At 42.0% G+C, this 18945-nt stretch overlaps 1 protein-coding gene across 1 annotated transcript in view; it reads left to right on the top strand.

Annotated features, from left to right (window-relative positions):
• LOC115773463 (copine-8) overlaps positions 1-13889 on the top strand; it is a 101622-nt gene extending 87733 nt beyond the window's left edge. Inside the window, exons 17-20 of the mRNA XM_030720211.1 lie at positions 433-535; positions 5789-5846; positions 6002-6075; positions 10879-13889. Of these exons, the coding sequence (XP_030576071.1) occupies positions 433-535; positions 5789-5846; positions 6002-6075; positions 10879-11067 (424 nt within the window). The 3' untranslated portion in view covers positions 11068-13889. The remainder of the gene's footprint in view (positions 1-432; positions 536-5788; positions 5847-6001; positions 6076-10878) is intronic.
• Positions 13890-18945: the final 5056 nt, after the last annotated feature.

Genomic DNA, 18945 nt, shown 5'->3' with positions numbered 1-18945 from the left:
CATCTATATTGAAAACTATTAAGTATCAGTTATCATCAGAGGGCAAAGAATGTCTAACTTTGCAGCACAGAAGAAATTGGAGCAATTGGAATAATATCAGGTGATGACTCTCACAGGTGTGAAAGGGCACACTCGGTATGGCTAGAGAGGCTACAATTCATATTAAGCTGAGGATCTGTAGAAGTAAAGACAAAAAGAACTGTTTGAGAGATTAAGTATGAGGTTATCCTAGTTTCCAAAGGATCAGTACTGTCTTGTTTCCATATATGTATTTGTGTTCTTTATTAAATAAAGCAGCCACATACTTTACATGTAATTAAACTTTGCGGTATGATGTTTAATGTACTCAAATAATGAACTTTAATTGTAACAAAAACATGGAAGGAGCGTGGAAATAACCACAAATTGTTTTTTTTGTGTGTTTTTGTACAGATATGCATCATCTGTGAAGGATGGCTCTCAGTACTTTGTGCTCCTCATCATCACAGATGGGGTCATCTCAGACATGGCCCAGACCAAGGAGTCTATTGTCAATGTAAGGATGTGTAGAGCAGCTATAAATGGACACACCCCTCAGAAAGTTCACCCTTTGAAGAAATGTTAACATGTTTAATTTTAAAAGTGACAAGTACACTAGCAAGGACGTTTCGTGACCTTTTAACAGCCAACGGCATTCAAAACTGAAGAGTGACTGATGGAATAAGGAAGTAATGATCTCTCAAAACCTGAAAGGCAAACATGCAGCAAAGCAAGCAAATTCCTCCCCAGTGAACCTTTATGTAGCATACTTTATGCCAAAGGAGCAACAAATAACAAAGTAGGTGAACGAAAAGAGAAATGGCTGCCATGAAGACAACTGCTGATTCAGTAACAAACTGTATCTAAAAGGCAAACTTTCCTTAGTAAGCCACTATTTAGAACACCTTGTGATTGTGAACTTTCGTATGTAGTGCATAAATTTCTGCAGGTAATGTTGTCTCGAATCAAAAATGGCAAATTCTGCACCTACTGGTAATGACTGTTTATGACCATCGTTAGCCCTACAAACATGAAAAGCACATGCAACTTCAAAACATGAGCATTGGTGTTGCCATTAGCACTGTTGACGTTCTCACCTCCAAATAGCTGAAAATTGTTTGCGGTCACTCCCCTTTTACTAAATCACCAAGGTGGTGACCACTGAGGGTTAGAACAAGGAGCCGAATGTGCAGAAGTGGCAAAAACTGCAGATCTTCTGGGTGCCGCTTGATGCTAGCTCCAAAAGAAAGTTAATCTCCATAGAATCCCACGTTAAAATGGACAACTTAAAAGCATTAAAAGGCATTTTTACAGCCTGCTACATGAAATAGTTTTGGCCTCTATGGATAATTTCCTCATTTATTACATTATGTTTTATGGTGTACCCAAATGTAAACATAAAGTATTCTCCATTGTACCCTTTTGCAGTCGGCATAAAACTTGAGGCAAATGATCTGAGCTGTGAAAACTGTTGTAAACTGTGTAAACATGAGGGAATTTAATTAAAAGTAGAATTTTTTGTTTTATACAGCCATCTTTTTACTCAGGCCAACATGTCTGTCAACTACCATAAGAAATTTAATGTGAGTAGCCAGCAATATTTTTTAGTTTTTTTAGTGTTTGCTGTGCTGCTCACACTTTTGATAGCATGTTATTCACCTTCACACCATCCTCTCCATCACTGTCAAGTCAAAGCCTACTCCAGGGTCCCCAAGAATGCAAACAAAATGAACAGTGAGCAGAAGCCATGTTTCTGAACCCAGTGATCCATCTCAGGGCCTGTGAAAACAACAAAGAAGATGGGTTTGACAAGAGTGAAATGTTAAGGGAAGTAGAAGGGAAGAGAATAGAAGGGAAATAGAGGGAGAAAAATGAGCAGAGCAGAATTAGAAACCCGAAGAGGACCTTTGCTACAGAGATCGAAAAATAAGCAAGATGTTTTGATAAGATCATCTATCTTTCTACAGCCTGAGGTCATAACATTACTCACTGAACACACTCACACACCGATGGACTGCGTACACACTCTGTGGTACTTGAACAAACGCGCCCACATGCAGCACAGACACATGTCATTTGTTAGCTGTCAGTGAGTTGAGTCTCTCATGTCTAATATTAATTACTGTGATGGCTCAACCCCTCCTCCGTGAATCGCCACCTTATCGTGGTGGAGGGGTTTGTGTGTCCCAGTGATCCCAGGAGCTATGTTGTCTGGGGGCTTGTCCCCCTGGCAGGGTCTCCCATGGCAAACTGGTCCTGGGTGAGGGTCCAGACAAAGAGCGGTTCAGAAGACCCTTATGAGGGAAAAAACAAGGGAACAGTTTACCCTGCCCGGGATAGGGTTACCGGGGCCCCACCCTGGAGCCAGGCCTGGGGAGGGAGCTCGAGGGAGAGCGTCTGGTGGCCAGGCATTAGCCCGTGGTGCTTGGCCGGGCGCAGCCCGAAGAGGTTACATGGGCCCGCCCTCCTGCAGGCCCACCACCCGCAGGAGGTGTCGTAGGGGTCGGGTGCAATGTGTGTCGGGCGGTGGCCGAGGGCGGAGGCCCTGGCGGACCGATCCCCGGCTATCGAAACTGGCTGTTGGGACATGGAATGTCACCTCTCTGGTGGGGAAGGAGCCTGAGCTAGTGCGTGAGGTTGAGAGATACCAGCTAGACATAGTTGGGCTCACCTCAACGCATGGCCTGGGCTCTGGAACCAGTCTCCTGGAGAAGGGCTGGACTCTGTTCCAGTCTGGAGTTGCCCTCGGTGAGAGGCGGCGAGCTGGGGTGGGTATTCTTGTATCCCCCCGGCTTGCTGCCTGTACGTCGGAGTTTTCACCGGTGGACGAGAGGGTAGTTTCCCTGCGCCTTCGGGCTGGGGAACGGGTCCTGACTGTTGTTTGCGCTTATGCGCCGAATGACAGTTCAGGGTACCCACCCTTTTTGGAGTTGCTGGGTGGGGTGCTGGAGAGTGCTCCATCTGGTGACTCCATAGTCTTGCTGGGAGACTTCAACGCTCACGTGGGCAATGACAGTGAGACCTGGAGGGGCGTGATTGGGAGGAACGGCCTGCCCGATCTGAACCCGAATGGTGTTTTGTTATTGGACTTCTGTGCAAACCACAGTTTGTCCATAACGAACACCATGTTCGAACATAAGGATGTCCATAAGTGCACATGGCACCAGGACACCCTAGGTCGCAGGTCGATGATCGATTTTGTAATCGTATCATCAGATCTGCGGCCGTATGTTCTGGACACTCGGGTGAAGAGAGGAGCTGAGCTGTCAACTGATCACCACCTGGTGGTGAGTTGGATCAGGTGGCGGGGGAAGATGCTGGACAGACCTGGCACACCTAAACGTATTGTGAGGGTGCGCTGGGAACGCCTGGCAGAAGCCCCAGTCCGGGAGATCTTCAACTCCCACCTCCGGCAGAACTTCGACAGCATTCCGAGGGAGGCTGAGGACATTGAGTCCGAATGGACCATGTTCCGCACCTCCATTGTTGAGGCTGCTGCTCAGAGCTGTGGCTGCAAGGTGGTTGGTGCCTGTCGTGGTGGTAACCCCCGAACCAGATGGTGGTCACCGGAGGTGAAGGGAGCCATCAAGCTGAAGAAAGAGTCCTATCGGGCTTGGTTAGCCTGTGGGACTCCGGACGCAGCTGACAGGTATCGACAGGCCAAGCGGAATGCAGCTCGGGTAGTGGCCAAAGCAAAAACTCGGGTGTGGGAGGAGTTCGGTGAGGCTATGGAAAAAGACTTTCGGACGGCATCGAAGCGATTCTGGCAAACCGTCAGGCGACTCAGGAGGGGAAAGCAGTGCTTCACTCACACTGTTTATAGTGCGGGGGGGGTGCTGCTGACTTCAACTGAGGCTATAGTCAGACGGTGGAAGGAATACTTCGAGGACCTTCTGAATCCCACTGACACGCCTTCTGTAGTGGAAGCAGAGTCTGGGGATGAGGGGGATGACTTGACCATCACTGGGGGTGAGGTCACTGAGGTAGTTAAACAACTCCTTGGTGGCAGAGCCCCTGGGGTGGACGAGATTCGCCCTGAGTTCCTGAAGGCTCTGGATGTTGTAGGGCTGTCTTGATTGACACGCCTCTGCAACATCGCGTGGAGATCTGGGGCAGTGCCATTGGATTGGCAGACCGGGGTGGTGGTCCCCATCTTTAAGAAGGGAGACCGGAGGGTGTGCTCCAACTTTCGGGGGATCACACTCCTCAGCCTCCCCGGTAAGGTCTATGCCAGGGTGCTGGAAAGGAGGGTGCGTCCGTTAGTCGAACCTCGGATTCAGGAGGAACAATGCGGTTTTCGTCCTGGTCGTGGAACGCTGGACCAGCTCTTTATCCTCTCAAGGATATTCGAGTGTGCGTGGGAGTTTGCCCAACCAGTCTACATGTGCTTTGTGGACTTGGAGAAGGCATTCGACCGTGTTCCTCGGGGTGTTCTTTGGGAGGTTCTGCGGGAGTATGGGGTGTCTGGCCCATTGTTGCGGGCCATTCAGTCCTTGTACAACCACAGTGAGAGCTTGGTCCGTATAGCCGGTAATAAGTCGGATTTGTTTCCTGTGGGTGTTGGACTCCGTCAGGGCTGCCCTTTGTCACCGATTCTGTTCATAATTTTTATGGACAGAATTTCTAGGCGTAGCCAGGTGGCGGAAGGCTTCTTCCTTGGTGGCCTCAGAGTCACATCTCTGCTTTTTGCAGATGATGCGGTTCTGTTGGCTTCATCACGGGGGGGCCTCCAGCTCGCAGTGGAACGGTTCGCAGCCGAGTGTGAAGCGGCTGGCATGAGAATCAGCACCTCTAAGTCTGAGGCCATGGTCCTCAGCCGGAAAAGGGTGGAGTGCCATCTCCGGCTCAGGAACGAGTTCTTGCCTCAAGTGGAGGAGTTTAAGTATCTCGGGGTCTTGTTCACGAGTGATGGGAGAAGGGAACGGGAGATCGACAGGCGGATTGGGGCTGCTTCTGCAGTGATGCGGACGCTGCACCGGTCCGTCGTGGTGAAGAGGGAGCTTAGCGTAAAAGCGAGGCTCTCGATTTACCGGTCGATCTACGTTCCTACCCTCACCTATGGTCACGAGCTTTGGGTAGTGACCGAAAGAATAAGATCGCGAATACAAGCGGCAGAAATGAGTTTCCTTCGAAGGGTGGCTGGCCTCTCCCTTAGAGATAAGGTGAGGAGTGCGGCCATCCGGGAGGGGCTCAGAGTAGAGCCGCTGCTCCTCCACATCGAAAGGAGCCAGTTGAGGTGGCTCGGGCATCTGATTAGGATGCCTCCTGGCCGCCTCCTGGGTGAGGTGTTCCGGGCATGTCCCACCGGGAGGAGGCCCCGTGGTAGACCCAGGACACGCTGGAGAGATTGTGTATCTCGGCTGGCCTGGGAACGCCTTGGGGTCCCTCCGGATGAGCTGGAGGAGGTGGCTGGGGAGAGGGAAGCTTGGGCTTCTCTGCTTAGGCTTCTGCCCCCGCGACCCGGCCCCGGATAAGCGGAAGAAAATGGATGGATGGATGGATGGATGGATGGATGGCTCAACCCACACAGCGCTCCGGGGGGTGGTGGTGTTGTAGAAAACACACATGAGCACGCATATTGTATGTGTGATGTGAGACATGAACATGACGTGATTTTGTTTACCAAAGAAAAAAACTCCAGAGTATGCTATGGGTTCCTTTTTACCTCACTAATGTCCAACATGGGTGAACACACACACACAATTAAGGATTTTCACAGCTGTCAATGTTTTGAATATTAATTCTTCTTCTTCTTCTCTCTCTTATTTAGGCCTCCTGCCTGCCGATGTCAATTATCATTGTGGGAGTAGGGCCAGCAGAATTTGATGGTAAGTCAACAAGATCTTGTAATGTGTGGGTTTAAAAAAAAAATTCATTTTTGCTAAACTGTTGAATCCTTGTTTTTTTTTTTTTTTTTAATGTAACAGCAGTAAAAAGTTTTTATTCGTACTCCTCAGCTTACTTTCTCCTTTTATCCGTACAGCCATGGTTGAATTAGATGGCGATGAAGTCAGAATCTCATCTAGAGGAAGATATGCTGAGAGGGACATTGTTCAGGTGCAGTCTGCTTCCACTCTCTTAAACCAAACTCATCTCTTTGAGATTGCTTTTAAATCCAAGTATTCCAGCTGAGCTCTGTCACTCACTCGTCTAGTCAGCATCATTTTATATTTAGTTTTTAAGCATCAAGTTCTTGATTTCAGATAGAGGCATGTAACAAAACAAAACTTTAAACACCATGAAAGTAGGAAAAGGTGAAATAATTCACTGTTTTTAATTTGAATGACTAGTTACATTTGACATTATGAGAGAAAGACTTTAAGAATGAGGATAAGCTGGAGTTAAGACTTTGACCAAAAAACATATGAAAAGTAACTAATGACTGCTGATACAATAGTGTATTAAAGCAGGAAAAAAATGCAGTTGCTTAAATGTCCACTTAAGGCTCACTCCAAAAGCAACCCCAAAAAGGTTCCCATGTTGCAAAGACACCTGAATATACATGGTGACGTAGGTGGCTGTAGCACAAGTTGGTTTTGTTGGTGCTACAGGATTGGGATAAACTGAAGAAAAAAAAAAACATTCAGGCTCATTATTTTTTGGGCAAAGATACAATCTTTGTACTTTTGCCTCTGTAAACCAACACAGTGGATTTGAAATCAAACATCAAGACTTAAGGAGGTTTTTACAAAAATTTTGCATTAACTGTTTAGGAATTGCAGCCATTGTTATACACAGTCCCTCATTTTCAGAGGCTCAAAATTAATTGGACAGACTAATATCGTTTTAGAGATAAGGATTATTTTTCATACTTGGATGAAAATCCTTTGCATTTAATGCCTTAAGTGTAGAACCCGTGGACATCATCAGTTGCTGTTTCCTCCCTTGAGATGCTCTGCTAAACCATCACTACAGCCACCTTCAATTAGTGCTTGACTGTGGTTCTTTGTGCATACAGCTTTGTATTTAATACCTGAAAAGCATACTTGACTGGGTTGGCCATTGTAGAAGATCCCATTTATTTGCCTTGAGAAACTCTTCGGTTGTTTTTGCAGTACGCTTTTGGTCATTATCCATTTGCACTGTCTGATCAGTTTTGCAGCATTTGGCAGAATCAGAGCAGGGACTATAGCCTTGTACACATCACAATTCACATTCATGCTGTACACTTTATTTAACTTTTGCGTGCTGAAAGAATACCTCTGCTCTGAGCTACTTTATATACACTTGAAAAATCAAGAGCTCAAGATTAGGTAATTAAGTGGGACCCACCTCAAGACCCCTATCAAGTCAGTTGATGTTTTAGTGGTGCACATTCCCAACAAAATTACAGTTAGAGCACAAACTGTGGGCCAACACGTTTTTATTGGGCCCAGAGGGGTATGAGCAGACAGAACCTACCGTGTGGTGCATCAGACCCCAGATGGCAATACAGACACAGACACACATACACACAGAAAGATAATGGCAGGCTCCCCAGTAACTGTGAGGCGCCAAATCACCATCCCTTCATCTTTTAGTCAATCTCGCTTCCTCATTAGAGGGAATGAACAGAGACTCAGCTCTAACCCCTGGCCTAATGCCTATCTCAGAAAGCCTAGGGCATTGTGGGGTCTGCAGGCAGTCATGCAGGAGGGACCTGTGAAGTGCACTGAAAAAGATTAGAATTTTACCCATGTAGCTTCAGCATAGCCACAACTTAGGCTACCTTTGTGCTTTAGTTCTTTATTCTTAAAAATTTGCCTGTCCCTTCAGTCATTTGTTCAGCCATGTATTCTTTGCATGGTTGAACATGCAACCTTTCTTCCCCTCCCTTTTGTTTGCATTCCTGTTTGTGTTGCTGCAGGGGATCACATCACAGTTGCAGGTAACTCATGTCAGCTTTAATCTTAGCATCGAGGTAAAAAAAAGAAGAGAAGCAAACGTTTGCAGCAAACCACTTGTTTGATTGCGACATGGAGAAGTCACGTTTTTCTCCTTCGTGACCTTTATACCGCCACTGCCATATTCTTATTTCTCGCACCCTCCCTCATTAGTTGGTTTTTTTAACAAGCTCAAGCACACACATACGCAGACGCTCCATGCAGAAAAGACCTGGTGGCAGCATAAAACTAAGTTTCTGTATAGGAACATTACACCAGTTCAGCCTCCAGGATCTCATTATCAGAAAGCTAATAACCCCAAGTGTCATGCTGAACCTTACCTTCTGCAGCAAGTGTTTCCAGCACAAATTGTTTTCATTGTTAATCTTGTGATTGCAGGTGACAACATCTCATTAAGTAAATAAAAAAGTTACTTTGTCTTCCATTGGAGGCACCTTATGAAGGAAATTTATAGACATTATTTCAGCAAAGTGAACCATCTTCAATAAACATGTGGACTATTGTTTTAAGAGACTTGAAAAACTGTGGTCAAAGGATACATGTATGTTTTCAGCACTGCTATAAAATGAGCAGCATTTTTCAGCCTAATATTTGATCGCAGTAATCCCTGACTTTTCCTAGAGCTAACTGGTGCTTTTTATGCAGCTGCTGACTTGTAGCTTCACCTTGCACCAATCAAACATGACATTATGACCACTCACAAGTGAATTGGATAACACTGATTATCTCGTCATCATGGCATTTGTTAGTGGGTGGAATATATTATAGAGTAAGTGAACATTTGTCCTCAAAGTTGAAAAATGGGCAGTGTTAGGATCTGAGCGAGTTTGACAAGAGCCAAATTGCCAAATTACCGTCAGAGGCAGTGTGATGCTTTCGGCAATGTTCTGCTGGGAAACCTTCCGTCCTGTCATCCATGTGAATGTTACTTTGATATGCACCACCTACCTAAGCATTGTTGCAGACCACATACATCCGTCCATGGAAATGGTTTTCCCGGATGGCTGTGGCCTCTTTCAGCAGGATAAATGTCCAACAGCAAAAAAATGGTTCAGGAATGGTTTGAGGACCACAACGAGTTTGAGGTGATGACTTGGCCTCCAAATTACCCAGATCTCAATCCAGTCAAGCATCTACAGAATGTGCTGGACAAACAAGTTCAATCCACGGAGGCCCCACATCACAACTTACAGGACTTAAAGGATCTGTTGCCAGATACCACAGCACACCTTCAGGGGTCTAGTGGACTCCGTGCCTTGATGAGTCAGGGCTGTTTTCATGGCAAAAGAGGGACTAACACAATATTAGGCAGGCGATTATAGTGTATACTTGATTGGTATATCTCAAAGCTTCCAACTGCTCAATTTCTCACTCCAGCAGTCCCAAATGGCACCACAAGACTCACATACCTAATAATATAAGTAAAATAAATGTCATAAAAATGTGCACATTTCTTGTTTCTACATGTTCTGCTCAGCTCAGTGATGTTAAAGATCCAGACTTTACTTTAGTACAGCTGAGGCAAAACTTTGCTGTCCCCTCATCACCAAACAGATACCAGAGGTTTGTTTGGTTTGGTTTTTTTTTCTGCAAACCAGGCGAATCTGCAGCGACTTAATTAGGGTAGCTTTTTCTCGGGAGCAGCTGCAATTTGCGATCTAGACTGGTGACACAGCTGTACTTTTACAAAAATAATCTTGCAATTCACAAGTACATCTCCCACTTACTTATAACAAAAAGCAGATGAATAATATCACTTAATTTGAATTCTTTATTCTTTATTCATTTTTGTCACCCTTCCCACTCCTTTGTTTCCCACGTATTTCACCCTCAGTCTTCTCCTCCTTCTTTCTCACCCCGCTTCTCTTCCTTTCATCCAATCTCGTCTCCATCTTCTCTTTTCTTACTTATTGCCATCAATCCTCTCTGTGACTTTGCTCATTTTGCCTCTCTTTATAAAACCCAACTGCCTCCCCACTCATTTCACCCACATCTACACCTCTGTAATGCCTATCAGTTAGCCAGCCCTACCTCCATACAGTCATTTTTAAAGCAGTGTTTTTGACAAAAGCTTTCCAGCTACCTGTATTGTCTAAAATGCAAAATTGCTGTGATGAAGAAAATGCAAGTTTGATTCATTCAGACAGAAGCCTGTATGATTGCTTTGCTTCAGAAATTCAGACAAGCAACAGGCAGGTCGTACTCTAAACATTTAACAGTACAAAGAAAAAAGCAGTGACTAACTGATTACTTGCAGCACAGAATTAAAAACAGTAAAAAACCACATGAAAAGCAGCTAGCAGTTGCTTATGTGGTAGTGTGATATTAAATTACCAGGACCAGCAACAGGACCAACAAACATTGAGGAAACAATCAGCTCTGCTTGTTGTGTAGTTTAACGAGTATTAACAATAACCATATTTTTAAAAATGTAAGTACAGATGACATGTTAATTATAATATCATAAATTATACAGTAACTATCTGGTTGACAGTCCAACAAAGTAGGTGGCAGTATTTCACCTTAACGCTAAAAAGAAAAAAGAAGACACAGAAACAGTTTAAAACATGGACATCACTTTCAAGTTGGAAAAATGAAGTGCCTTAAACCTGCATTCTAGATGAAGGTCACCAGATGGTGAGAGCTGTGACTGGAAAAAGACTCAAGCAGTAAAATAGTTTCCCGTTAAGGCTTGAGCTTTTTTTATATATATATATAAATGTTAGTTATACTGTATTTCAAAATGTAGAAATATCCATCTTGTGCTCATTGTCCATTGACTTGTTATTGACAAGCCATTAGCTAATTAGCAAGTGCTTTTATAGTAAGGCCTGCCCCTTCTTGTCATATCCATTTTTGTTTAAGCCAAGATGGTGATGGTGAAAATGCTAATCTCGAGGCTTCGAAATGGGACTTCGTGGTAGTCATCTCTTTTCATTTTCAAAATGGCCTTTTTAACACTTCTATTACCTTTTAGTTTGTACCATTCAGGGACTACATTGACCGAACGGGGAACCACGTCCTGAGCATGGCCCGGCTCGCCAAAGATGTCTTGGCCGAGATCCCAGACCAGTTCCTCTCCTACATGCGGACCCGCGGGATAAAGCCTTCACCAGCACCACCTCCATACACACCACCAGGGCAACCCCTCCAAACCCAGATCTGAGGAGCAAGGCTGGAAAAGGTTTTGGAGTCAGGGGTTCGCTGAACTTTACACGCGAAATACTTCCATTTCCTTAAAGCCGCTCTCCATGCCTTGTGGTGGTGGATCACAGTGGTCTTTCTTGTGTTCAGAGAGCTGCATGCCGGACCAAGAGAGTGACGCTTTTGAGGGCAGGAAAAGAAAATGAGCGTCTGTTTACTTCCACTGTCAAGCATTCCTGTTATTGTCTGGATTTTTTTTTTGTTTCTTTGTTTGTTTCTTTGTTTTTTATGTATCTGTTTGATGCCTGGAAAACCTAGAAAGGCTTTGGAGAAAGTTCACGTCTCGATTCAAATTGAGAAGAAAAGACAAAAAGAAGGAAAGTTGTATCAAAAGGTTGCTCTAAATTTAAAGAGAATGTCTCCAGACAAATAAAGGAATTACTTGATCTTAAATGAACAGTAATTTTACTTGTAAATAGCTGGACATATGTAACTTCTTCTCTCTCTCTCTTTCTCTCTCTCTCTCTCTCTCTCTCTCTCTCCAAATTGCTCATTGTTTACAGTAAATGCTAAAAAGGATTTTTACTGTTGATACTTTTATATAGTTTCAGTATGAAGCTTGTAATACCCTCTCTTTCTTTCTTTCTCTCTCCTGGCATCAACGCCAGGTAGCAGCAGTGCAGGTCCTGGTAGCCCTTCTGTACCGTACTGTACCGTGCTATACTGTACTGTACTGTATTCTAGTGTTTGTATTAAACTTTTGCATGAGTGTAGCCTCAGTCAAATGCATGCATATAGTGGCCCTGCACTACCTCTTCTACCCATCTGTCTGTCTGTGGGGGATGAATGTCTGTCTGCCAGCATCTCCATTTCTCACATCACCACGTCTGTCTTCTTCAATCTGTCCATCTCTCTCAATCCTTTGTTCTTTGCCATGTTTTTCACCTTCAGCTGTATTTTTATACAGCATTTTTTGGCTTGTTGAATTGAAAATGCATCATTTTATGCTCATCTGAAACAAGGTTTTTTTTTTGTTTGTTTTGTTTTTTGGTTGATGTAATATTAGCTTCATACAGGAAATATTTTTTTGAAATCCAATATCTCTGTTCATCCTAAATTTATAGAAATATATTACCCTTTGTTCAACTTAAGAATTGCTCACAGAAAGGCGCCAATTGGTTAGCCTGCACACCTCTTTGATACAGACTGAAAAACCCTCGTTTGTCACATTGGTGTACAGTTAAAGTCATGAAAAAAGAAACGTTACAATGAAAAACAAATTATATTTAACAACAGTTAGTGACTGGTAATATGCTTACACGCTAAGATGGTATGCATGGAAAGCAGCTTACTTGCTAGCCAATAGTATGCTATCATTATCATTGTGAGCATGCATTGTGAGCATCTTAACGTTAGCATTTCAAGCACATGGAGCTGTTTGCATGTGGACTCTTTTTAAATTTTAGGTTTTGATACTTTTTTAACCTTTTTTTTTTTTTTTTATTTTCAGTTTGAAATCCCTATCCAAGCTCAATGAAGAGCCTTTTGGCTGTTTATGTAGCACTATTTGAGAGGTGAATGGAAACATGGATGCTCTGTGTCTCTCTGTGTCTGTCTTTCTCCTCCAAACTGCCTTGGCAATAGGATGCACACGTGCCCAGGGGTTTCGTCTCATCGTGTTGTCCTGCCCCGTGTTTAAAACAATAGCAGCTGCTCTCAAACAAAATCCTGTTTGAGCAAAAAGAGCCCAGTGGTCAAAAATGCAGAGAAAAACACATTTTCCCTTTATTTTTCTTTTGTGTGTAGTGTTTGTACTTGAGTGTATTTTTATTGCACCTTTAGCTTTGATACAGCTTTGTTTTTATGGTGTATTTATATGTGCTAATCATATGAACCAGGATGATGTGTGTGAGTTGGTGTATTCACTGTTGCAACGAATTTCCGATTTAGAAGTCTATTTTTGTCATGAGTGCGTGAGTGAAGAGAGTTGAATTGAGATTTGTATGTTAAATGAAGTAACCTGTTAAAACAACATTTGATGAAACATTTAAAGTAAGTGGGGAGGCAACATTTCAATATTTATTTGCTAGTGAGAGCAGTGCAGCACCAAAAACAGTAAAAGGATGATTTGATATTGCAGTGACAAAACTTAGTGCATTTAAAAAAAAAGTTTCATGTGAATGAACCTTATACTCATGTTTTTTAAGCATCCGTCTCCTTGTAAAAAAGGGATATCCCTACAAAGAACACTAAAAAAAATTGTAACTTACATTTTTTTTACATACTTTGGAATATTTTATAATGCACTGCAGTCTCACAGTAGTTTGTGAAATGGTCACAACCTCTATCAATTTGTGTTTCTCGACACAAATCTTATTGTTTCATGTGCCTGAACAAGAATTTCCCAATATTATGTTTATGTTCAGAGTTATATGTACTGATTTGTGTCCAGCTACACAAAATTCATATCTCCCAATTCTAAAAGGCAAAAAGATTTGGAAGCTGAAGATCACAGTTTAGGTTAAAATACAATGGCTGCTCCTTCTTTTAAAGCTTAGTCTAGACAACATAGGTGCTGCAGAAATGAAATACACTAACCATTGAAATACATTACTACACAATTTTTAATGCCTGCCACACAGAAAAAAAACAACAGTTTGTGGCCATTTTGCATTTCTTGTTGCATTCTCACATTTGTCTTCCCTGTGTATTGTCACTGTAGCAGAAAGACCATGTGGCTGAATTAATCAAATGAATGTGTGTGTGTGTGTGTGTGTGTGTGTGTGTGTGTGTGTGTGTGTGTGTGTGTGTGTGTGTGTGTGTGTGTGTGTGTGTGTGTGTGTGTGTGTGTGTGTGTGTGTGTGTGTGTGTATGGCTTAGTCCTGTTGTGGAAAACTGCTGAGTTTAAAGCATAAATAAGAATAATAAATCAGCATGGAGAGCACCAAGGTGCTCCATGTCACCTCAACAGAGATATTGTTAGCCCCTGATCAAACCCCCAGTGGACCTCAAGGTCTTCACAGCTTGATACACAGCAGAATCCTGGAAAAGGCAGAGGAGCCACAATAAGCTAGTGGAGCAAGAAAAGCTAGCTGCAGATATCAGGACTTGCTGCCTATAAATACAGCTTTTCATCTGTAATTGAAACACTGCAATGTAAAAATATAACCTAAAAGGAGCAATAGAGAAGCGAAGGTAAATAAACCTTTTCAACAACTTCTATATTGTTTCTAATAAATTTTTATAGTTTTGTTTTTGTTTTGATTTTTTTACATTTTTGCCTCATCTTTGGTGACAGCTGTGGACCAGGCATTTTTTGATGTAATATCTCTTCTTCAAATTCAACATAAACGTTCACTTGGACTCAAGGAGGACGTGATTAGAATTGGGTAGTCAAAGGTCAAACTCACTGACCTCTGAAAAAATACTTTTAATGTTTTGTTTTTTTCATTTTTTTTAAATAGCACCAATTTTTAATATTGGGAAGAACTATTTTATATCCAAAGTGTCAAAGGTCAACTTGATTGTGATATATTTTCCTGCAAAAACACTTTTCTAGGTGTTATTCAATGCCAAAGGGGGAGATTATGAGTCAGAAACTGATTTGGCGATGCTAATCTTAGTTGCCCATTGTTGGATTCATTCAGGATATGCTATATATAATATGAGTCTGGACAGACAAGGATGTAAACTGCAGCCTGAACTGTTTGCAGACTAAAACTACAGCAAGGCTTCAATCCCAGTTTCAGTTGGCTGCCCAGATTCAAACCCATGCTATTGGAACAACAAACTACCTCTTGTAGTCACACGCTGATCATTAAATCTTTCCAGAGTACAAAATACATCTCTTCCCTTATGCTAATTTCACCAAATTTCATGAGAAGACCAGCGAACCCAGGCAAAAATGGCTAGTTATGACCTGACTTAATTACTTAATTAATTTATAACACTAAAATATTTCCTGTGAAAATCAGGTAATTGTGTCATTTAAAGTCACCATTTGTAGTTTTTATTGGTCATTTTAAGTTCTCCATTTTTTTAGGGCTCATAAATTCAGATAGTGATCTAATAGATGCATTTTTATCAAAATTGACCATTTTGCTTAAAGATTTGTTCACAAACGAGTTGCTGAAGCTGGTTTAGTGGGAAAAAAAAAAATCAAGATTAAAATTGTAACTTTTTTTATTCAAACCAGGCTGGAAACCCAGACACTTGAATGTAGAGCTGGAATTTGAAGCTCTGAACAAAGTTTTGGAAATTGGAAAATGTAATTGTTTTTTGTAAAACATTAAAACCACATTATTGCAGGTAAATGGTCATTCAAATGTAAATATTTTACAGATTTAAAATCAGTGGTATTGTTTACATTTTTGTCACTTTCATTTGGACTAATATAGGATTATATTTTTTGACCTTTCTCAGCCTCCATACTTGGCCACAAACATACAGTGCTGCCAGTTATTTTGTGTTGCCACAGCTCACTAATGTTGCCAAACCTCATGAATCCACAGATGTGTGTGTATATGTATGCATGCATGTGTTTGATGTATACTGCGTGTGTGTATGTGACAGCGTGCGCGTGTGTGCGTGCCTGTGAGGCACCTTTTATAAGCGTATTTTATTAGACTATGTGAAGTGTTAACACACGTAAGATCTTTGTTTACTAAAGATATCCAAATAATATATTGTATGCTTGTCATATCTTCTTAATAATGTGCACTATGTTTGCATGTACAGTTTTACAAAGGATGCACCAGTTCCTTTTGTTGAAAACTGAGTGTTTTGAAATTTACAAATCTATATGAAAATTAACTGTACAAAATGGCCTTAAATCTTTGATTTTTTTTTTGGAATTGTGCGATGCCTTCTTCTGGAAAATGAACTGTTCAAAGGAACTGTTTGTTATCTACTTTGTGTCAGTGTTTCTATTGCTTTCTAGTGTATTTTCTTTGCACAAGCTCAATAACGAAAAAAAAATCTTGTACTTTTTTGAGACCGTGATTAATCAAAGAAAGCATGGTTGAAGTACTGATTGTCTGATATATAACAGATGACTATTTCTGTATTGAACTATTGATTTTTAAATAAATATTCATATTAAACTAAGTTTGCAGAAAGGCAGTTTTTTTTCTTCTGAGGCAGTCAAATGTTAAATGTGCAACACTTTTGTCTCCTTTTAGTTTTCAATTATGTGAAAAATAAAAGTAAGTCTTCATTCTGTTATGGAGTTTTTCAAGGTCTTAAAATTAAGTAAATATGAACAACAACACACCATATTACAATTTTTATTTAACAAAAGCTAAGGTGAAATGACAGCAACAATGATCTCAGAGAGGCAATTATTGCTGCCTATCAATCAGGGAAGGGTTATAAGGCCATTTCCAAGCAATTATTCTGTCATTCTACAGTGAGAAAAGATCATAAACAAGTGGAAAACACTCAGACAGCTGCCAGCCTTCCCAGGAGCGAACCCAGCAAATTCACCCGAAGGTCAGAACGTGCAATGCTTGGAGAAACTGCAAAAAACCCAAGAGCTACAGCTCAGACCTCAGTTAGCACATTAGATGTTAAAGTTCATGTCTGTACAATTAGAAAAAGACTGAATAAGTATGAGGCAGCACAGTGGCATGGTGGTTATCACTGTTACCTCACAGCTGGATTCGATTCCACCTTGGCCCGGGCCTTTCTGTGGGGAGTTTGCATGTTCTCCCTGTGTTTGCGTGGGTTTTCTCAGAGTACTCGTCCACAGATGTGCAGTTACTGGGGTTAGGTTAATTGGTGATTCTAAAATGCTGATTGGTGTGAGTGTGTTTCTCCTGTCCCTCTGTGTTAGACCTGCGACAGGCAGGCGACCTGTACAGCTAGGATAGGCTCTGGGATGGGTCTTTCAACAGGACAATGATCCTAAGCACAACAGCAAATCTGCAACAGAATGGCTGCAATGGCCCAGTCGAAGTCCAGACCTCGACCTGACTGAAGTGCTGTAGCAGGACCTTCAGAGAGCTGTGCATAAACAAATGCCCACAAACCTCAATGAACTGAGGTAACGTGAGAAAGAGTGGGTCAAAATTCAACCACAGTGATGTGAAAGTCACACAGAAAATGATTTCTGCAAGTTATTGTTGCTGAAGGTGGTTATACAATCTACTGAGTCATGGGGTGTACTCATGCTTCTGCATTTTGACTTAATTTTTGTTAAATAAATAATGACAGTGTTTTGTGCCATGTTGTTCATCTGAGGTTGTATTTTAAGACCTGCTTAGGACCAGATTTTTTTTTAATGTTCTCTTATGTGTACTTTTTCACATGACTGCATGTTTGTGTTTTCTGCTCTATGTTTTTCCCTGTTGTCGTTTTTCAAGTCCTTGCCTATTAGCACTAATATCAGGTTTGCTCCCTCTGACAGGATAATTACAGCATTAGAAAGTCGACCCACACCAAAAACACAAAGCACACGGACACATGACCACTAATCTTCAACAAGGCGCTGCAGCAGAACATGAAGAACTTTTGCTTTATTTTGAAACTTGCCAATAGTGAGTCATCTTTCTGATTCACTGAGTGGCAGCTATTTCTTGTAAAATGAAAAATATTTCTCACTTTGTATTTTCATCTGGCAATCAGCTAAACCGTCAATGCCCTGTCACACATAAGTACACAACTGTGTGGTGTTTATCTGCTGGGGGTTGATGTTGTTCTTCAGAAACACTCAGTAACTCTGTGAGCACTCTGACAGGTGCTGAGATCCCTGATTTTCAACATTTTCAATCCAACTTGTTTTTGTAAGCATTTTTGGATATTCTCAGCTTCAGGGAGCAGAGGGGTTATGCAGTTATGCTGAGAAGTGATTGTTTACAGCTGGAGGAGTGTTTCTCCTACTGTTAACAGAGATATCTGCTAACTTTAGAGAAGAGAAACAGTTTGAAATTTGGGGATTGGAATGGATACATGTGTGTACTGCCTGTCTTTCCTTCCAGTTGACACCATCAAAACACAGCAATAATTTTGGCCTACGGTCACTCATCATTTTTGTGCTTGCAGCTGTCATAAACTCATGTTACTTATTGTCAGCACCCAGCAACAGAAGGGGAGCAGTTCCTTCTTTTTCTGAAGTGGTAAGCAATTTTAAATGCAGAACAGAGCTCTTCCTTCTCAAAATGAAGTTCAACTTGAAGGTGTGTCAGAGGACATGGAGTGCATTGCACAGGTATATGTGCAAATTGCCAGAATGGAACTTCCAATTTAAAAATACATCTGAAAGTGGTGCAGAGCTGCACAAGGAGATTTTGAAGGGGATGGCACTCAAAATTAAGTCAGGAATATGGTTTCTTTTTTCAGTTTCAGTGCTGTTTATCTTACAGTCCTTTTAACTGACCTTTCTAAGGCTTTTGGCACACATCATGCAATATTAAAGGAATTGCCCATGCAGACTGTCAGAGCAAACTCTCACATGGTTTGAAGATGGTCAGAAAATGGCAGAACTCAGTATGTACAGGCAGAAGCAATCACTTTTAGCTCCATGAGTGCAAACATGGGAGTGCAAACATGGGCATGCCCCAGGGCTCAAGCTTAGGACCACTCCTGTATATTTTATATATGAAAAACTAAAATACCACCAGTACAGAAGTTGTATGACTTGGTGATGTACTGTGCCTACACTAAACCAGGCTCTACACCTCGCTTTCAGCACAGTGAAGAATATCTAAAACTTGACTAAACTCATGACTAAGTTGAGTGATGAGGGTTTTTTTAACCCCCATTGCACTACCTCTCAGGGCTACCCCATCTGCCAAATCACATTAACCCTTTTAAAGCTCACTAGTTAACACACTGAGGACACAAAGAGGACTTCAGAGCGGGCTTTACTTTTTTAAAATTTGCTTTACCATGGTGAAACCCA

This window comes from Archocentrus centrarchus, chromosome 23, assembly GCF_007364275.1.
Source record: "Archocentrus centrarchus isolate MPI-CPG fArcCen1 chromosome 23, fArcCen1, whole genome shotgun sequence".
Taxonomy (NCBI): domain Eukaryota; kingdom Metazoa; phylum Chordata; class Actinopteri; order Cichliformes; family Cichlidae; genus Archocentrus; species Archocentrus centrarchus.
The sequence above is the reverse complement of the archived record's forward strand: the minus strand, read 5'-3'. Positions and strand labels throughout refer to the sequence as shown.